General features: G+C 38.2%; 1 protein-coding gene across 1 annotated transcript; it reads left to right on the top strand.

Moving 5' to 3' along the window:
• Nucleotides 1-524: 524 nt before the first annotated feature.
• Nucleotides 525-4,062, top strand: LOC145270781 (uncharacterized). Its single transcript, XM_080126377.1, has one exon. It carries the CDS (start codon nt 804-806, stop codon nt 1,983-1,985), a length of 1,182 nt encoding a protein of 393 aa, XP_079982503.1. The 5' UTR covers nt 525-803; the 3' UTR covers nt 1,986-4,062.
• Nucleotides 4,063-25,342: the final 21,280 nt, after the last annotated feature.

The following is a 25,342-nucleotide window of genomic DNA, read 5'->3' as shown; positions in this document are numbered from 1 at the left end:
AATTATGAAAACGTTTATAATTTTTTTTTTATTTATGCATTGATGTCACGTGTATGCCATTTGGTTCACTTTTCAAAAGATTAGAATTTGCTTGTAATCCGCAGCTAAAAAGAATTAAAAAAATGGATCAGCTTAATAATCAAGAAAATATGGAAGACGTTAAAACTATAAAAATTGAAACACCTACGAAAATAAAAGCTCATACGTGCGAAGTATGCAAGTTAACATTTACGAGCAATTCAAATTGTTAGGTTAGGTACATGCTATTGGGGGTTGATTCTGAATTTGATATTCCCTAGGAACTTCTTCCTGCAGATGAACCAGGTTCAACCGCCTAAGTTGAATGCCGTTTCTTTTTATGGAACTTGCTTCGGAGAAGGTCTAATACCACTTGATGCAAAGAGCTAAAAAATAAATGAATAGAATATCATTTTAAAGTTAAAAAAAAACAGTCAACAATAAATTTGAAATAGATAGATTATGAACAAGAAAACAGCAGCCCCCCCCTCCCTTGTCAGAAACATTGTTCATGGCTTGTGAGGAGTAAAGGATAAATTAAGGGAAGCGAGAGTTATGAAGCTGCTGAATTAAACCCATGTATTGTATATACGATGTGGCTTCAATAAGTTTCCAGACTTTTTTGTACAGGCATTTGAAATTGTGGTAAACTCTTGAAAATTCAGTATGTTATTGCTAAACAACTTATGAGATGACTAATTTTTATGATTTCAAGTTCAAATGAACAGCTACAGCAGGAAGTGGAATACATCCTACCAAAACCTGATTGTCACAATTTTTAAAAAATGGATCAGCTTAATAATCAAGAAAATATGGAAGACGTTAAAACTATAAAAATTGAAACACCTACGAAAATAAAAGCTCATACGTGCGAAGTATGCAAGTTAACATTTACGAGCAATTCAAATTTAAAAAGACATGTACGAACTCATACTGGAGAAAAACCATTTTCGTGCCAGGTGTGCGATTCCGCCTTCTCGCAATATTCGTCGTTAAAAGGACACATGCTAACACATACGGGATGGAAACCGTATTCTTGTAAGGAATGCACGGCTGCGTTTGCTCGCAAGACGTCATTAAAAAAACACATCCAAACTCACACCGGAGAGAGGACTTACCCTTGTAAGGTCTGCGAATCTGTTTTCTCACAATACTCAAGCTTTAGGACACATATGCGCGTGCACACACGCGAGAAGTCGTATTCTTGTAACGTTTGTGATTCTGTATTCTCGCGCAATTATTTCTTGAAAGAGCATATGCGAACCCATACTGGCGAGAAGCCTTATTCTTGTAAAATATGTGAATCGAGATTCTCGCAGGATTCGTCTCTTAAAAAACATATGAGAACTCACACTGGCGAGAAACCATATTCTTGTAAAATCTGTGCATGTTCGTTCTCGCAAAATTCATCGCTGAAGAGACATACCCGGACGCACACTGGCGAGAAAGATTATGCCTGTGAAGAATGTGGGTCGGCATTTTCAAGCAGTTCTGAACTAAAACGCCACATCCGTACCCACACCGGAGAACGTCCCTATTCTTGTAAAGTTTGTTTGTCTGCATTCTCAGACAACTCGTATTTAAAAAAACACATGCGTATCCACAGCGGAGAAAAACCTTACGCTTGCAAAGTGTGTGACGCGGCTTTTACTCACAATTCGTCGTTAAAAATTCACACGCAAAGACATTCTGGTGAGAAGCCATTTTCTTGTAAATTATGTGCGTCTTCGTTTTACGAGAATTCCAAATTAAAGAAACACATGAGAACTCACACTGGTGAGAAACCATATTCTTGTAATTTATGTGAAGCGGTTTTCGCTGAGAACGCTTATTTAAAGAAACATATGCAAAAACACATTATAGTGAAACCTGTTACTCCACCAGACCAGATGAATTCTGCTGTTGATCTCCAGCAAGATCAAAATAAACTTCAACAAGACCAAGACAGATCACTAGATAAACTATAACCAATACACTGTTTAATTCTGGTCCGGATCTCTGACTAGGCGAAGATAAACCATTAGAAACATGGACAAAAACATATTTGAGAAAACATGCAAGTATAGTTGGAGAGAGAAAAATTAATATTCTCAAATAAAACAAAAATCGGTACTTGTACAGTTTAATAAAGACATTAAAAAATGAAAATATCGAAAAAAAAGTTTATATTGTACATATCCGTTATGGAATGAAGTTCTCTGAAAAAAAAATTTCATCAAGTTTATTTTTTCTTTTACAGCGAAAAAACAATTTGTTATGATACCGAGCAAAACGTTCTATTTTTAGGAAGAAAAGCTAGTTTTAAAGATGGGGAGGGAGTGTCAGCACTTTAACTGGAGTTATCTCCCCGTGGAGCAGTGTAAAAGGCATGATCTATCATTTCTATCTCATCCTCCTTGCATCATGGACAAATGGCTCGATGTCTATTCCAATCCTGAATTGAATGCTGTTAATGATATCGTGATCCGCACCAATTGCCGGGAGAATGTTCTTTACTAATTCTCTTTGTATGTTTCTCAATACAAATATACGCTGGCTCAAATGATGCGTATTAATATTTGCAACTTATATGTTTTTACTGGTTGTAATAAATTATAGTGAACCCTGTTTCTCTACCAACATACACTTACAACTGATGTACTCCATCTGATCCTAATAAACTAAATTATATTGAAATCTGGTACTCCACCAGACCAGATGAAGTTGTATTCTTGTAAATTATGTGCGTCTTCGTTTTACATGAATACACAATAAAAGAAACATATGAAAACTCTCACATATACTTTTTTCTAGAAGTAAACCCTGACCAGATATTCAAAATAACGTTTCGTATTCACAACTCAAATAAGAAAAAAATGTTTGAGAGAAATAGAACGTGAATGGAACGTTCAAATATTTATGTATCTCATATAGAGTTCAAGTGTTAGCCCCAGGTAAGGGGCCCCTTGATTTCTGAGAACTTCATGTAAAACCAAACATTCTTATCAAGTTATGTATCTCATATAGAGTTCAGGTAGTGGTGCACTTCTCCAATTGATGTTACCTCAATTAATAGCACGAAGCTGGATACTCCACCAGACTAGATAAATTCTTGTCCTGGAATCCAGTAAGACCAAGAAACCAAAACAAAAGATACACTACAACATATGAAAATGGTTAATTGGAGAGAGGAAAATTGTTCTTAATTTCTCAGTGTTTGAGAGATAAAGAAATTTAATGGAACATTCGAATATTGATGTCTCTCATATAGAGTTCAAGTGTTAGTCCCAGATAGTGGACCCCTTGATTTCTGAGAACTTCGACTTATATTGAAACCTGTTTCTCCACCAGATCTCCAACAAGATATGGTCCAGCGGCTTTTCTCCACCAGACCAGATGAATACTGATGCCGATCGCCAACAAAACCAAAATAAACTACAAGAAATATAGTTCAGTAATCCATTGGCGAGAAAAAAAACAAAGTATTTGAAGCTTAATTAACATAACTACATGCATTCAAAAACACATTAGAGAAAAAACTGTTTCTCCACCAGACCAGATGAATTCGTGTCCTTAACTCCAACGAGATCACAATAAACTTCAGAATAACCAGAGACGGATAATTTTATGCACTGACATAACATATTTTACTTTCAGTTAACATAACTACATACCAGATCAAATGTTGCGAGTTACCTTAACGACTATTGCTCAGACTGGATATTACACCAGACTAGATTAACTCTTGTTCTGAGAACGCTTACTTAACTGATAGTAAGTTGGATGTGCAACAGTCTTTCACTGAAGAAAGAAGTCAGCGAAAAATAGAAACATTGTAAAAGAAAAAAAAAATGAAAAAGAAAAAATCTGCAAAGAGGTGATGGATTGAAGAATTGAAGTTAAAGATTTTTTCTTACGATTTAATTATTTGCATTTAACGATGTGACGCATTACGTTTTTAATATTTATTCGTACTTACTCGTTTTATGTGGTTCAGTTCTATATTTAAAATAGAATGGACACTATTTTCATATAAATGTTAATAAATTCATATTTATAGTGTTATTGTTTTTTTTCTGTTATTGTTTTTTTTTCTGTCGCATGAATGAAATATTGTTGACACATCTGGGCTGACAATATGAAATTGTCTGCATTGATGTTTTCATTTCTTTTTCTAACATGTATAGATTTATTTTCTTGCCTGTCATTTTCTGTTTGGCGAGTTTGAAAATATATTTGTCATCTTTTCTTTGTTGGTTTAGTCACTTTCTTCCAATTCTAATGTCATCTGCTTCCATTTAGATAGCGCTTTTCATTGGCTGATCAAACTCCCAAAAATTCTATTAAAAAATAATAAATAAGTAATTAGAAAAATAAAAAGTCATCCCTGCCCCCTTAATGTCACCTTAAAAATTACTAAAAATATAACAGACAAAAAATATTAAATAAAATAAAATTTGAGTTAGCATTTCAACATTTGAACAATGCTTGCGACTGCTGACACCGATGATTGCCAGTCTCGACCGATCCATGCTTGACGGGAATTCACAAGAATTTGGGTCAAATTATGCAAGAGTACCTTTGTACTTAACTACGTAACACATTACTTTCTGAATATTTATTCGTACTTATTAATTTATCTCATTTGGATCAGTTCTATATTTAAAATACAATGAACACTATTTTCATAGAAATGTTATTAAACTCATATTTGTAGCGTTATTTTTTTTTTTTTCTATCGCATGAATGGAATATTGTTGTCACATCTGGGCTGGTGCATCAACCGCTAGCCACTCGCTCCTAGATACGATAATGCCGAGATAAGCGGAGAGCATATACAGCACCTGAAAGCCACATGATCACCCATCTAGTACTGGCCAATCTCAATGTTGCTTAACTTCGGTGATCTGATGGGAACCGGGGGGTCAACATGATTGTGCCGTATATGAATGGAATATTGTTGTCACATCTGGGCTAGCAGTGTCAGAAATTTTGTGAAAACTATTGAATAATTCCACCCGCTATCTTTCGAAGCTCGAAAAATGTAATTCAAGCCCTAATTTTTTTTTTTTTTCAATTAAAGGAGCAAGGACCAAGGTTTCATTAAAAAAAAAAAAAAAAAAAAAAAAACACAATGTGTTTTGTTTTAAAAAAGGTTTTAAACTTCGAACTTTACAGGTAAATTTCTAAAAAACACTATTTTTTTTTTGTTTTAACTTTGAATATATTATTTATTGATCTTTTATCTTCAATTTGTGATATATAAAACTTTGGTACATAAATTAATTATTTACTTTTTAATAGATATTTGAAAATGGGGGTGCGTGAATTAAAAAAAAAACGTTTGTCTAAAATATTATATTCAGTTTATTGGAAAGAGCATAAAATTTCACATTGACCCTGAAAATATCGTGAAAATAGAATCAATAGAAAAATTCTGATAGATTTTTAAAGTTTAAAAATTGAAAAATACTTAACTCGTAAAATGCAATTAATTTCATTAGTATTTTTTAAAAAAATATTTCTATTACTTTTTATACAACTTTAATAGTTTATTTTGGAAGTATAATACATAAAGAAAATAAACAACCCACTTTTAAAAGAGAAATTACGAGTTTTTTATATTTTATTTGCAGTTTCGTGTTAGGGGTGTCAAAAAATTCCTACAAAAATTCACCTACATCTGGGCATCAACCACTAGCCTCTCGCTCTTGGATCCGGTTAGAAAAATAAAGCACAAGGACAATACATCATAACAGATTTATTTTCTCAACACAGAGGTACGTGCAAAATGAATGTCAATGCTAAAAATGTATAAACATTTTGACCCCTTCCCTTTACTGAAAAATTCACTACTGAAAACCATAACTTTAGTAAAGGTATTTTTTGTTTAAACAAAATAATATATTTTCACTCAGATTTAAATAAAAATAATTAGTTCATTATATTCCGCGATCATTATTTGATAAATACTGAAAATTTCATTAAAATTGGTTAATTTAGTGATTTTTGGTGAATTTTTAAGTAAAGGGATTAAGGTCAAAATGTATAATGATCGCGGAATATAATGAACTAATTATTTTTATTTAAATCTCAGTGAAAATGTATTATTTTGTTTAAACAAAAAACACCTCCTTATGTTTTTAGTAGTAAAAGATATTTTACGGTTTTTATGATAAAAAAAATGAATTTATTTTTGCTTTTTTATGAAAATGAAGCAACGTAAATTGTAACAATTTAAAAAACATAATTTTTACAGGAACATTACAAAAAAAAGCTGTGAAGTTCGTTTTAATGAATTTGATTTTGTGAGATATTCTTCTCACATTTTAACTCCAAGTCGCAAAAATGAGTTCCAAAGATGTTTCGGTCATTTCTACAAAAATAAGACAAAGTAATGCAAATTTTATTCTACATATTAGGTGCAAAATGAATACCAATGCTCAAAATGTATATTCCCCCCCCTCTCTTTACTTAAAAAAAAATCACAAAAAATAAATCAGGAAATTAACCAATTTTAATAAAATTTGCAGTATTTATCAAATAATGATCACAGAATATAATGAACTAATTATTTTTATTTAAATCTTAGTGGAAATTATTTTGTTTAAATAAAAAATACCTTTACCTAAAGTTATGGTTTTCAGTATATACTGAAAACCATAACTTTAGGTAAATTGCATGGAGTTTTTTGGCTTTTTTTTTAATGAAAATAAAGCATTGTAAATTACGATAATTAAAAAAGAAAAATTAATTTTTTCAGGAACATTACGAAAAAAGCCTGTAATGAATTCGATATAACTCGAAGAAAAGTTAATTTTTTAAACTACTAATACTACCAATGTGTAGTTCAACTAATTGTAATAAACTAAATTATATTGAATTAGCAATTTACCCATGATTGGAATACATCTGGGTTGGTGCATCATCAACCACTAGCCTCTAGCTCCTAGATCCGGTAAGAAAAATCGAGTACAACAATGATATATTATAACATGTTTATTTTCTAAACACATAGGTACATGCAAAATGGAAAATCGAGTCCAACTCCAACAATGATATATTATAACATGTTTATTTTCTAAACACATAGGTACATGCAAAATGGAAAATCGAGTCCAACTCCAACAATGATATATTATAACATGTTTATTTTCTAAACACATAGGTACATGCAAAATGAAAGCCGATGCTAAAAATGTATAAACATTTTACTCCTTCTACTTAAAAATTAACCAAAAATCAGGAAATTAACCAATTTTAATGAAATTTTCAGTATTTATCAAATTATGATTGCGTGATATAATAACCCATTATTTTTATTTTAATCTTAGTTGAAACGTATTATTTTGTTTAAATAAAAAATACCTTTACTAAAGTTATAGTTTTCAGTAGTAAAAAAAAAAATTGCATTAATTTTTTTAGCTTTTTTTTATGAAAATAAAGCATTGTAAATTATGACAATTAAAAAAGAAAAATTAATTTTTTCAGGTACATTACAAAAAAAGCCATATAATTGAATTCGATATAACTCGAAGATAAATTAATTTTTTTTTTCAAACTACTGATGTTATCAATGTGTAGTTACAACTAATATGCTCCATCTGATCGTAATAAACGAAATTATATTGAAATCTGGTACTCCACCAGACCAGATGAAGTTGTATTCTTGTAAATTATGTGCGTCTTCGTTTTACAAGAATACACAATAAAAGAAACATATGAAAATGCTCATATATACTTTTCTCTAGAAGTAAACCGTGACCAAATATTCAAAATCACATTTTGTATTTGCAACTCAAATAAGATCTCCTTTCTATAGCTTCTTTCTATAGCTATCCCACATTAGCTTTTACGAAGGAATGGTGCACGTTCTTCTAGTGATGTTATCTCAAATAATAGCACGAAGCTGGATACTCCACCAGACTAGATAAATTCTTGTCCTGGAATCCAGTAAGATTAAGAGACCAAAACAAGATATACTACAATGTATAAAAATGGTTAATTGGGGAGAGGAAAATTATGTTCTCATTTTTTTTACTAACTCAGTGTTTGAGAGATAAAGAAATTTAATGGAACATTCGAATATCTATGTATCTCATATAGACTTCAAGTGTTAGCCCTAGGTAGGGTGCCCCTTGAAACAAGAAAAAGTGAGAAACCATATTCTTTGTAGCCTCGTAGGAGATGTCCTTTTCTCTCTATCTCACAGAAGAGATGTTGCGAGTTTGTCTCTGATGTATCGTTATTTTCATGGAAACTGTTCGACTGAGCTTCAGTCTATGGTCCCCCCTCGCCAAACTTTCACAAGAAACACTCGTCTAGCTGAAAACACTATCAATAATTCCCCCCACTCTTTATCTGTTCCTAAACCTAAACATAGATTCCACGAACAAAGCTTCTTTCTTAGAACTGCACGCCTGTGGAATTGTCTTCCGTTTTCCTGCTTTCCGGCTGAGTACAATATGGTTGTCTTCAAGTCTAACGTAAATAAGTTCTTGATGAGCCGTTCCATATAAGTTATCAAATTTACCGAATTTTCATTACTAATGATTACTTAATTTTCCAATTTCTACTGTACACTCTTTAACCCTTATCCTTGAGTGGCCTCTTGGCCTTGATAATGTGGTGATGCCTGTGTAAAAAAAAATTTATGTAAAGTGGTTTTTCTGTGAATGCTTACTTAAAGAAATTTTGTGCAGAAACATATTATAGTGAAACCTGGTATACCACCAGACCAGATGAATTCTGGTCCTAATTTCCAACAAGACCAAGATAAGTCCATTGGGGAGAAGAAGTTTAGGACGTATTAGGTAGGCGACTCACTTTGGTAATCTGCCCACGAGTGAGAGTCTAGTAACAGATGCACCAGCCCAAATGTGATAACAATACTCTATACAGAGGTGAATGGTGACCTTGTACAGGTACAGGATACTTTCAGGCGTAAGTGACTTTCTAGCATGATAGAGAGAGCCCACCTTCCCTGGCAATGCTCCTGATGTATCTGTTCCAGCTCAAGTTCCCTGTGAATGTTAAGCTGAGGAGTTTGAAGTAATTTCAGGTAATGTATCATTAGCCATAGCTACTGGTGGTTCAGAATGTTTCTTGTAATTATTAAAGCAAACGAGCTTAGTCTAGGCAGCATTGAATGTTACCATCTCATATGCTTCTCAACACAAATATACAAGTTATTATTTACAACTCTTTTCCTATGCTTCTATTTAGTTGTTTCACGATGTTTCGTCTAACTATTCCTCTGGCCTTCATCAGGTGGTAACCGCGACGGGATAGGAACTTTTAATCTCTTGACTGCATCCTTAGCAATTACTGTCTTCCATAGTTGTTATCATCTCACCATGTTTTGGCCAAGTAAGCCTCTGGCCGGCTTTGTATAGGATTGAAACCGCTATCTTCAGACAATTCTCACCTGGAACTGTAGATTCAACATCTCTATCCACTGTGCCACGAGCCCCGATCAAGGTTGAATTTTTTGGTCTTATAAATTCATGTTTATTATTTGATCTTCCATGGTCGGGTCCGTACAGAATGGTACATATATTATTTCGATGGAATTCATTATTGAGATGAGTATTTTTTTTATTTATTTACTCCTCATCTTTTTCTTAGTTGTTTCACGATGTTTCGGCCAAAACGCCATTAAACAACTAAGAAAAAGATGATAATTTTTTTTTTTTTTTACACAGTGATCACCACTTATCAAGGCCCGGAAGCCACTCAGGGATAAGGGTTATTACAAGTACATTACGTTAGTGTGGAGATTTGATAAAGTGTTTAATTAAGGGGGTGGTTCATTAGGAATTTGTTAACATTGGACTTGAAGACATCCAAGTTGTAGTCCGGAGGGAAGCAGGCAGACGGAACAGAGTTCCACAGGTGTGCAGTTCTAAGAAAGAAGCTTTGTTCATGGAATCCGCGTTTTGATTTAGGCGCAGATATAGAGTAGGGGAAATTTTTCACAGTGGATTCAGCTAGACGGGTGTTTTTCGTGAAAGATTGGCGAGGGGGGACCAGAGATTGGAGTTCAGATGAGCACCTGCCATGGAAATAACGATAAAACAAGGATAGGCTCGCAATGTCTCTTCTGTGGGAGAGAGGTTGCAGGGTAGAGAAAAGGGCATCCCCCACTAAGTCACGAAGTCTATTTTGTACTCCGTCAAGACAGGATAGGCTGTTTTTAACAGCTCCTGCCTAGATATGGCAACAGTATTCCATCCTTGGACGTACTTGGCTTTTATATAGATAGAGAATTGTATCAGTAGTGAGCTATCTTCTGGAGCGGTAGAAGGATCCCACCATCTTTCCAGCGACCTTGGCAATAAAATCTGCAAAAAACATTACTAATACTCATCGCAATAATGAATTAAAATAATATATACCATTCGTTGCTGGGTGTTTGGAGGTGTATGTTGAGCAAAAAAGCAGTCAATTTTTTTAACTTTGACCCCTATTATGACCCCTTAACATTTATTGTTTTGGGCTCAAATCAAGTTATTAAGTTAGATCCATGTCCAAGGAAACAATATCTAAAATTTCAAGTGTTTAGACCCAAAATTGTCGGAGGAGTTTGGTAGAGTTCTCAAAGGTCAAATCGTTGAACTTTGACCCCTTAACAGCCAATTTCTAGCCAAAAACTGATTACAAAGATTTTCCCAAATCTTAGTAGCCTGTATATCAAATTTTGAGTCTGTAGACTTAAAATTGACAGAGTTATTGCGTAGGGAAATGTACACAGAGACACACACACTTTTATACATATATAGATTTATTTCTAACATTTATTTTCCATTAATTTCTTATATATATTTAAAATAAAGGATTATTAAGTTATAAAGAATTAAGAAAGTATGTAAAAAAAAAACGATAATGTTATAGAAAAATTATATATATCTGAAAGGTTAAAGTAATAACTATGTAATTTTAAAATTACCATAATTAAATTTGGACTTATGTTTACAGAAAGAGATCAGTTCGTTTTTAGAATTTATTATATTGTTACTTTGAGGGGAAGTAATCATTCATATACTGTATGTATATTTACTTATATTTTACTATATGCATTTACTTACATACTTACTTGCTTTACCCGGAATTTGCAGATGCCAACCATCCTTTACCCTTCAAAAATTACTTGCAGTTTTATCAAATACTTTTGTATGCAAAATCCGATCCCGCATTTTTCTAATTCTAATGAGAAGGAAAGTATTTCTTCAGAACTCTGCAGATTAAGGACTAACAACTTAAGTGTTTCCTTTTCAGATTAAATATGTTTTTAACTCTTTTTCAAAGTGTTTTTTAACATGTTTTATTAACTGTTTGTTCATATATATATATGTATATATATATATATATATGTATACATATATATATATGTATACATATATATATATGTATACATATATATATATATGTATACATATATATATATATATGTATACATATATATATATATATGTATACATATATATGTATACATATATATATATATATATGTATACATATATATGTATACATATATATGTATACATATATATGTATACATATATATATATATGTATACATATATATATATATGTATACATATATATATATATGTATACATATATATATATATGTATACATATATATATATATGTATACATATATATATATATATGTGTATACATATATATATATGTATGCATATATATATATGCATACATATATATATATGTATATATATGTATGTATATATATATACATACATACATACATATATATATATATATATATATATATATATATATATATATGTGGAGACATTTCATTGTTGCATTACTTCCCCTGTTTTCTAGACGGTGATAGATGGTTTGGTGTCCCCGACGGAACATCTTCCCACAGATATTATGTGGAACTGGCACTGGACTGATGATTTTGTAATAAATTTAACATCCAAATCTGACCCCCAAGACCGCCATGGGCATAGAATATGTGCCAACATTAGAGATTGCTTTTCATGTGATAAGGACATTTCACCTTATATATATATTATATGCTTTCGGATTGCACTTGCTCACAACACTGAATTTATCTTTGCCCTCTATAAACCCCATAACAGCGGAGTTACTCTCTGAGAAAATTGACCACATCCTGTCTGTTCATCCTTCGGCTAACATTCATGTCCGTGGAGACTTCAATGTTCACAATGTGGAATTGTTAGCCCACTCAAACAAGACAGATGATGAGGTGAGGTTCTGTCATGATTTCTCCATTCTAGAACGTGCTGCTGCCATTGCGCACAGAAATCATTTGTTCCATTGCTTCCAACGTAATAGATGTACTGAAACTAAAACTGCTTTCAGGACTGCCAGTAACCACTGTAAAGAATTCGAGAAAGTTGTATGCTCAGTCCATATAGTCCAAAGTAGCTAAGTAGCAGCGTTGTTCTCACCAGTTTTGATAAATAACAAACAGGGTCCTGAACAGAAGCGTGTCGTAGAGAAAAGAGAGGTGGAAAGTACATGTTTGCATGTGCGACTGAATCAATCAACTTAGCAACTAATTCTACCCTATGCGACCAAGGCAGCGAAATCCCCGTATTTCCTCCTGTATCAGAAAACACGCTATGCGACATACAAATATTTGTGCATGATGTTGCCAAACCTCGATTCTTGCGTCAACGTCTTTGTTGCTATTTCCTTGCCAGCATGACGAAACCCACTTATTCGCACGTACGCACGCATGGATAATGGAGAATAATGCAGACATTCAGTCGCAAACGCAAGCATGTACTTTCCACCTCTCCTTTCTCTACCAATATTGTCGTTGCTACTTATTCTCGTCAGCATGACAAAACAATGCAGATATTCACACGCACACACATACACACAAACAGAACAATGCAGATATTCACACGCACGCACACACACACAAACAGAACAATGCAGATATTCACACGCACGCACACACACACAAACAGAACAATGCAGATATTCACACGCACGCACACACACACAAACAGAACAATGCAGATATTCACACGCACGCACACACACAAACAAAATATGCTTATTCACACGCACGCACACACACACAAACAAAACAATGCAGATATTCACACGCACGCACACACAAAAACAGAACAATGCAGATATTCACACGCACGCACACACACAAACAAACAAAGCAGATATTCACACGCACACACACACACAAACAGAATAATGCAGATATTCACACGCACGCACACACACAAACAAAACAATGCAGATATTCACACGCACACACACACACACAAGCAGAACACTGCAGATATTCACACGCACGCACACACACACAAAAAGAAAAATGAAGATATCCACAGTCACGCACACACACAAAAAACAATGCAGATATTCACACGCACGCACATACAAACAGAACAATGCAGATATTCACACGCACACACACACACAAACAAGGCAGATATTCACACACACGCACACACACACACACACAGAAAAAATGCAGATATTCACACGCACGCACACACACAAACAGAACAATGCAGATATTCACACGCACGCACACACACACAAACAAAACAATGCAGATATTCACACGCACGCACATACAAAAGAACAATGTAGATATTCACACGCACGCACACACACACACACAAACAAGGCAGATATTCACACACACGCACACACACACAGAAAAAATGCAGATATTCACACGCACGCACACACACACAAACAGAACAATGCAGATATTTACACGCACGCACACACACAAACAGAACAATGCAGATATTCACACGCACGCACACACACACAAACAGAACAATGCAGATATTCACACGCACGCACACACACAAACAGAACAATGCAGATATTCACACGCACGCACACACACACAAACAGAACAATGCAGATATTCACACGCACGCACACACACACAAACAGAACAATGCAGATATTCACACGCACGCACACACACACACAAACAGAACAATGCAGATATTCACACGCACGCACACACAAACAGAACAATGCAGATATTCACATGCACGCACGCACACACAAACAAAACAATGCAGATATTCACACGCACGCACACACAAACAAAACAATGCAGATATTCACACGCACGCACACACAAACAAAACAATGCAGATATTCACACGCACACACACACAAACAAAACAATGCAGATATTCACACGCACGCACGCACACAAACAGAACAATGCAGATATTCACACGCACGCACACACACACAAACAAAACAATGCAGATATTCACACGCACGCACACACACACAAACAGAACAATGCAGATATTCACACGTACGCACGCACACACAAACAGAACAATGCAGATATTCACACGCACGCACACACACACAAACAAAACAATGCAGATATTCACACGCACGCACGCACACACAAACAAAACAATGCAGATATTCACACGCACACACACACACACAAACAAAACAATGCAGATATTCACACGCACACACACACAAACAAAACAATGCAGATATTCACACGCACGCACACACACACAAACAAAACAATGCAGATATTCACACGCACACACACACACACAAACAAAACAATGCAGATATTCACACGCGCACACACACAAACAAAACAATGCAGATATTCACACGCACGCACGCACACACAAACAAAACAATGCAGATATTCACACGCACACACACACACACAAACAAAACAATGCAGATATTCACACGCACACACACACAAACAGAACAATGCAGATATTCACACGCACGCACACACACACAAACAAAACAATGCAGATATTCACACGCACGCACGCACACACAAACAAAACAATGCAGATATTCAAACGCACACACACACACACAAACAAAACAATGCAGATATTCACACGCACACACACACAAACAAAACAATGCAGATATTCACACGCACGCACACACACACAAACAAAACAATGCAGATATTCACACGCACACACACACACACACAAACAAAACAATGCAGATATTCACACGCACACACACACAAACAAAACAATGCAGATATTCACACGCACGCACGCACACACAAACAAAACAATGCAGATATTCACACGCACACACACACACACACAAACAAAACAATGCAGATATTCACACGCACACACACACAAACAGAACAATGCAGATATTCACACGCACGCACACACACACAAACAAAACAATGCAGATATTCACACGCACGCACGCACACACAAACAAAACAATGCAGATATTCACACGCACACACACACACACACACAAACAAAACAATGCAGATATTCACACGCACACACACACAAACAAAACAATGCAGATATTCACACGCACGCACGCACACAAACAGAACAATGCAGATATTCACACGCACGCACACACACACAAACAAAACAATGCAGATATTCACACGCACGCACACACAAACAAAACAATGCAGATATTCACACGCACGCACACACACACAAACAGAACAATGCAGATATTCACACGCACACACACACACAAACAAAACAATGCAGATATTCACACGCACACACACACACACACACAAACAAAACAATGCAGATATTCACACGCACACACACACACACAAACAAAACAATGCAGATATTCACACGCACACACACACACACAAACAAAACAATGCAGATATTCACACGCACACACACACACACAAACAAAACAATGCAGATATTCACACGCACACACACACACACAAACAAAACAATGCAGATATTCACACGCACACACACACACAAACAAAACAATGCAGATATTCACACGCACACACACACACACAAACAAAACAATGCAGATATTCACACGCACACACACACACACAAACAAAACAATGCAGATATTCACACGCACGCACACACAAACAAAACAATGCAGATATTCACACGCACGCACACACAAACAAAACAATGCAGATATTCACACGCACGCACACACAAACAAAACAATGCAGATATTCACACGCACGCACGCACACAAACAGAACAATGCAGATATTCACACGCACGCACACACACACAAACAAAACAATGCAGATATTCACACGCACGCACACACACACACAAACAAAACAATGCAGATATTCACACGCACGCACACACACACAAACAAAACAATGCAGATATTCACACGCACGCACACACACACAAACAGAACAATGCAGATATTCACACGCACGCACACACACACACAAACAGAACAATGCAGATATTCACACGCACGCACACACACACAAACAGAACAATGCAGATATTCACACGCACGCACACACACACACAAACAGAACAATGCAGTTATTCACACGCACGCACACACACACAAACAGAACAATGCAGATATTCACACGCACGCACACACACACACAAACAGAACAATGCAGATATTCACACGCACGCACACACACACAAACAGAACAATGCAGATATTCACACGCACGCACGCACACACAAACAGAACAATGCAGATATTCACATGCACGCACACACACACACAAACAGAACAATGCAGATATTAACACGCACGCACACACACACAAACAGAACAATGCAGATATTCACACGCACGCACACACACACACAAACAAAACAATGCAGATATTCACACGCACGCACACACACACAAACAGAACAATGCAGATATTCACACGCACGCACACACACACAAACAGAACAATGCAGATATTCACACGCACGCACGCACACACAAACAAAACAATGCAGATATTCACACGCACGCACACACACACAAACAGAACAATGCAGATATTCACACGCACGCACGCACACACAAACAAAACAATGCAGATATTCACACGCACGCACACACACACAAACAGAACAATGCAGATATTCACACGCACGCACACACACACAAACAGAACAATGCAGATATTCACACGCACGCACACACACACAAACAGAACAATGCAGATATTCACACGCACGCACACACACAAACAAAACAATGCAGATATTCACACGCACACACACACACAAACAAAACAATGCAGATATTCACACGCACGCACACACACACAAACAGAACAATGCAGATATTCACACGCACGCACACACACACAAAAACAGAACAATGCAGATATTCACACGCACGCACACACACACAAACAGAACAATGCAGATATTCACACGCACGCACACACACACACAAACAGAACAATGCAGTTATTCACACGCACGCACACACACACAAACAGAACAATGCAGATATTCACACGCACGCACACACACACAAACAGAACAATGCAGATATTCACACGCACGCACACGCACGCACACACACACAAACAAAACAATGCAGATATTCACACGCACGCACACACACACAAACAGAACAATGCAGATATTCACACGCACGCACACACACACAAACAGAACAATGCAGATATTCACACGCACGCACACACACACACAAACAGAACAATGCAGATATTCACACGCACGCACACACACACAAACAGAACAATGCAGATATTCACACGCACGCACGCACACACAAAAAGAACAATGCAGATATTCACATGCACGCACATACACACACAAACAGAACAATGCAGATATTCACACGCACGCACACACACACAAACAGAACAATGCAGATATTCACACGCACGCACACACACACACAAACAAAACAATGCAGATATTCACACGCACGCACACACACACAAACAGAACAATGCAGATATTCACACGCACGCACACACACACAAACAGAAAAATGCAGATATTCACACGCACGCACGCACACACAAACAAAACAATGCAGATATTCACACGCACGCACACACACACAAACAAAACAATGCAGATATTCACACGCACGCACGCACACACAAACAAAACAATGCAGATATTCACACGCACGCACGCACACACAAACAAAACAATGCAGATATTCACACGCACGCACACACACACAAACAAAACAATGCAGATATTCACACGCACGCACGCACACACAAACAAAACAATGCAGATATTCACACGCACGCACACACAAACAAAACAATGCAGATATTCACACGCACGCACGCACACACAAACAAAACAATGCAGATATTCACACGCACGCACACACACACAAACAGAACAATGCAGATATTCACACGCACGCACACACACAAACAAAACAATGCAGATATTCACACGCACGCACACACACACAAACAAAACAATGCAGATATTCAAACGCACGCACACACACACAAACAAAACAATGCAGATATTCACACGCACGCATGCACACACAAACAAAACAATGCAGATATTCACACGCACACACACACAAACAAAACAATGCAGATATTCACACGCACACACACACAAACAAAACAATGCAGATATTCACACGCACACACACACAAACAAAACAATGCAGATATTCACACGCACGCACACACAAACAAAACAATGCAGATATTCACACGCACGCACACACAAACAAAACAATGCAGATATTCACACGCACGCACGCACACACAAACAAAACAATGCAGATATTCACACGCACGCACACACACACAAACAGAACAATGCAGATATTCACACGCACGCACACACACAAACAAAACAATGCAGATATTCACACGCACGCACACACACACAAACAAAACAATGCAGATATTCAAACGCACGCACACACACACAAACAAAACAATGCAGATATTCACACGCACGCATGCACACACAAACAAAACAATGCAGATATTCACACGCACACACACACAAACAAAACAATGCAGATATTCACACGCACACACACACAAACAAAACAATGCAGATATTCACACGCACACACACACAAACAAAACAATGCAGATATTCACACGCACGCACACACAAACAAAACAATGCAGATATTCACACGCACGCACACACACACAAACAGAACAATGCAGATATTCACACGCACGCACACACACAAACAAAACAATGCAGATATTCACACGCACGCACACACAGACAAACAGAACAATGCAGATATTCACACGCACGCACACACACAAACAAAACAATGCAGATATTGACACGCACGCACACACACACAAACAGAACAATGCAGATATTCACACGCACGCACACACACACAAACAAAACAATGCAGATATTCACACGCACGCATGCACACACAAACAAAACAATGCAGATATTCACACGCACACACACACAAACAAAACAATGCAGATATTCACACGCACGCACACACAAACAAAACAATGCAGATATTCACACGCACACACACACAAACAAAACGATGCAGATATTCACACGCACACACACACAAACAAAACAATGCAGATATTCACACGCACACACACACAAACAAAACAATGCAGATATTCACACGCACGCACACACAAACAAAACAATGCAGATATTCACACGCACGCACACAAAAACAAAACAATGCAGATATTCACACGCACACACACACAAACAAAACAATGCAGATATTCACACGCACACACACACAAACAGAACAATGCAGATATTCACACGCACGCACACACACACAAACAGAACAATGCAGATATTCACACGCACACACACACAAACAAAACAATGCAGATATTCACACGCACGCACGCACACACAAACAAAACAATGCAGATATTCACACGCACGCACGCACACACAAACAGAACAATGCAGATATTCACACGCACGCACGCACACACAAACAAAACAATGCAGATATTCACACGCACGCACACACACACAAACAGAACAATGCAGATATTCACACGCACGCACACACACACAAACAAAACAATTCAGATATTCACACGCACGCACACACACAAACAAAACAATGCAGATATTCACACGCACGCACGCACACAAACAAAACAATGCAGATATTCACACGCACGCACGCACACACAAACAAAACAATGCAGATATTCACACGCACGCACACACACACAAACAAAACAATGCAGATATTCACACGCACGCACGCACACACAAACAAAACAATGCAGATATTCACACGCACGCACACACACAAACAAAACAATGCAGATATTCACACGCACGCAAACACACAAACAAAACAATGCAGATATTCACACGCACGCACACACACAAACAGAACAATGCAGTTATTCACACGCACGCACACACACACAAACAGAACAATGCAGATATTCACACGCACGCACACACACACACAAACAAAACAATGCAGATATTCACACGCACGCACGCACACACAAACAGAACAATGCAGATATTCACACGCACGCACACACACACAAACAGAACAATGCAGATATTCACACGCACGCACGCACACACAAACAGAACAATGCAGATATTCACACGCACGCACACACACACACAAACAGAACAATGCAGATATTCACACGCACGCACACACACACAAACAGAACAATGCAGATATTCACACGCACGCACGCACACACAAACAAAACAATGCAGATATTCACACGCACGCACACACATACAAACAGAACAATGCAGATATTCACACGCACGCACGCACACACAAACAGAACAATTCAGATATTCACACGCACGCACACACACACACAAACAGAACAATGCAGATATTCACACGCACGCACACACACACAAACAGAACAATGCAGATATTCACACGCACGCACACACACACAAACAGAACAATGCAGATATTCACACGCACGCACACACACACAAACAGAACAATGCAGATATTCACACGCACGCACACACACACAAACAGAACAATGCAGATATTCACACGCACGCACGCACACACAAACAGAACAATGCAGATATTCACACGCACGCACGCACACACAAACAGAACAATTCAGATATTTACACGCACGCACACACACACACAAACAGAACAATGCAGATATTCACACGCATGCACACACACACAAACAGAACAATGCAGATATTCACACGCACGCACGCACACACAAACAGAACAATTCAGATATTCACACGCACGCACACACACACACAAACAGAACAATGCATATATTCACACGCACGCACACACACACAAACAGAACAATGCAGATATTCACACGCACGCACACACACACAAACAGAACAATGCAGATATTCACACGCACGCACGCACACACAAACAAAACAATGCAGATATTCACACGCACGCACACACACACAAACAGAACAATGCAGATATTCACACGCACGCACACACACACAAACAAAACAATGCAGATATTCACACGCACGCACGCACACACAAACAAAACAATGCAGATATTCACACGCACGCACACACACACAAACAGAACAATGCAGATATTCACACGCACGCACACACACACAAACAGAACAATGCAGATATTCACACGCACGCACACACACACAAACAGAACAATGCAGATATTCACACGCACACACGCACACACAAACAAAACCATGCAGATATTTACACGCACGCAACCACACACAAACAGAACAATGCAGATATTCACACGCACGCACGCACACACAAACAGAACAATTCAGATATTCACACGCACGCACACACACACACAAACAGAACAATGCAGATATTCACACGCACGCACACACACACAAACAGAACAATGCAGATATTCACACGCACGCACACACACACAAACAGAACAATTCAGATATTCACACGCACGCACACACACACACAAACAGAACAATGCAGATATTCACACGCACGCACACACACACAAACAGAACAATGCAGATATTCACACGCACGCACACACACACAAACAGAACAATGCAGATATTCACACGCACGCACGCACACACAAACAAGACAATGCAGATATTCACACGCACGCACACACACACAAACAGAACAATGCAGATATTCACACGCACGCACACACACACAAACAAAACAATTCAGATATTCACACGCACGCACACACACAAACAAAACAATGCAGATATTCACACGCACGCACGCACACAAACAAAACAATGCAGATATTCACACGCACGCACGCACACACAAACAAAACAATGCAGATATTCACACGCACGCACGCACACACAAACAGAACAATGCAGATATTCACACGCACGCACGCACACACAAACAAAACAATGCAGATATTCACACGCACGCACACACACAAACAAAACAATGCAGATATTCACATGCACGCACACACACAAACAAAACAATGCAGATATTCACACGCACGCACACACACAAACAGAACAATGCAGTTATTCACACGCACGCACACACACACAAACAGAACAATGCAGATATTCACACGCACGCACACACACACACAAACAAAACAATGCAGATATTCACACGCACGCACGCACACACAAACAGAACAATGCAGATATTCACACGCACGCACACACACACAAACAGAACAATGCAGATATTCACACGCACGCACGCACACACAAACAGAACAATGCAGATATTCACACGCACGCACACACACACACAAACAGAACAATGCAGATATTCACACGCACGCACACACACACAAACAGAACAATGCAGATATTCACACGCACGCACGCACACACAAACAAAACAATGCAGATATTCACACGCACGCACACACACACAAACAGAACAATGCAGATATTCACACGCACGCACGCACACACAAACAGAACAATTCAGATATTCACACGCACGCACACACACACACAAACAGAACAATGCAGATATTCACACGCACGCACACACTCACAAACAGAACAATGCAGATATTCACACGCACGCACACACACAAACAAAACAATGCAGATATTCACACGCACGCACACACACACAAACAAAACAATGCAGATATTCACATGCACGCACGCACACACAAACAAAACAATGCAGATATTCACACGCACGCACACACACACAAACAGAACAATGCAGATATTCACACGCACGCACACACACACAAACAAAACAATTCAGATATTCACACGCACGCACACACACAAACAAAACAATGCAGATATTCACACGCACGCACGCACACAAACAAAACAATGCAGATATTCACACGCACGCACGCACACACAAACAAAACAATGCAGATATTCACACGCACGCACGCACACACAAACAGAACAATGCAGATATTCACACGCACGCACGCACACACAAACAAAACAATGCAGATATTCACACGCACGCACACACACAAACAAAACAATGCAGATATTCACACGCACGCAAACACACAAACAAAACAATGCAGATATTCACACGCACGCACACACACAAACAAAACAATGCAGATATTCACACGCACGCACACACACAAACAAAACAATGCAGATATTCACACGCACGCAAACACACAAACAAAACAATGCAGATATTCACACGCACGCACACACACAAACCGAACAATGCAGTTATTCACACGCACGCACACACACACAAACAGAACAATGCAGATATTCACACGCACGCACACACACACACAAACAAAACAATGCAGATATTCACACGCACGCACGCACACACAAACAGAACAATGCAGATATTCACACGCACGCACACACACACAAACAGAACAATGCAGATATTCACACGCATGCACGCACACACAAACAGAACAATGCAGATATTCACACGCACGCACACACACACACAAACAGAACAATGCAGATATTCACACGCACGCACACACACACAAACAGAACAATGCAGATATTCACACGCACGCACGCACACACAAACAAAACAATGCAGATATTCACACGCACGCACACACACACAAACAGAACAATGCAGATATTCACACGCACGCACGCACACACAAACAGAACAATTCAGATATTCACACGCACGCACACACACACACAAACAGAACAATGCAGATATTCACACGCACGCACACACACACAAACAGAACAATGCAGATATTCACACGCACGCACACACACACAAACAGAACAATGCAGATATTCACACGCACGCACACACACACAAACAGAACAATGCAGATATTCACACGCACGCACACACACACAAACAGAACAATGCAGATATTCACACGCACGCACGCACACACAAACAGAACAATGCAGATATTCACACGCACGCACGCACACACAAACAGAACAATTCAGATATTTACACGCACGCACACACACACACAAACAGAACAATGCAGATATTCACACGCACGCACACACACACAAACAGAACAATGCAGATATTCACACGCACGCACGCACACACAAACAGAACAATGCAGATATTCACACGCACGCACGCACACACAAACAAAACAATGCAGATATTCACACGCACGCACACACACACACAAACAGAACAATGCAGATATTCACACGCACACACGCACACACAAACAAAACAATGCAGATATTTACACGCACGCAACCACACACAAACAGAACAATGCAGATATTCACACGCACGCACGCACACACAAACAGAACAATTCAGATATTCACACGCACGCACACACACACACAAACAGAACAATGCAGATATTCACACGCACGCACACACACACAAACAGAACAATGCAGATATTCACACGCACGCACACACACACAAACAGAACAATTCAGATATTCACACGCACGCACACACACACACAAACAGAACAATGCAGATATTCACACGCACGCACACACACACAAACAGAACAATGCAGATATTCACACGCACGCACACACACACAAACAGAACAATGCAGATATTCACACGCACGCACGCACACACAAACAAGACAATGCAGATATTCACACGCACGCACACACACACAAACAGAACAATGCAGATATTCACACGCACGCACACACACACAAACAAAACAATTCAGATATTCACACGCACGCACACACACAAACAAAACAATGCAGATATTCACACGCACGCACGCACACAAACAAAACAATGCAGATATTCACACGCACGCACGCACACACAAACAAAACAATGCAGATATTCACACGCACGCACGCACACACAAACAGAACAATGCAGATATTCACACGCACGCCCGCACACACAAACAAAACAATGCAGATATTCACACGCACGCACACACACAAACAAAACAATGCAGATATTCACACGCACGCACACACACAAACAAAACAATGCAGATATTCACACGCACGCACACACACAAACAGAACAATGCAGTTATTCACACGCACGCACACACACACAAACAGAACAATGCAGATATTCACACGCACGCACACACACACACAAACAAAACAATGCAGATATTCACACGCACGCACGCACACACAAACAGAACAATGCAGATATTCACACGC

This window comes from Euprymna scolopes, chromosome 46, assembly GCF_053919585.1.
Source record: "Euprymna scolopes isolate OS-2025 chromosome 46, ASM5391958v1, whole genome shotgun sequence".
NCBI classification, from domain to species: Eukaryota; Metazoa; Mollusca; class Cephalopoda; order Sepiida; family Sepiolidae; genus Euprymna; species Euprymna scolopes.
This window is presented reverse-complemented; position numbering and strand designations above follow the sequence as displayed.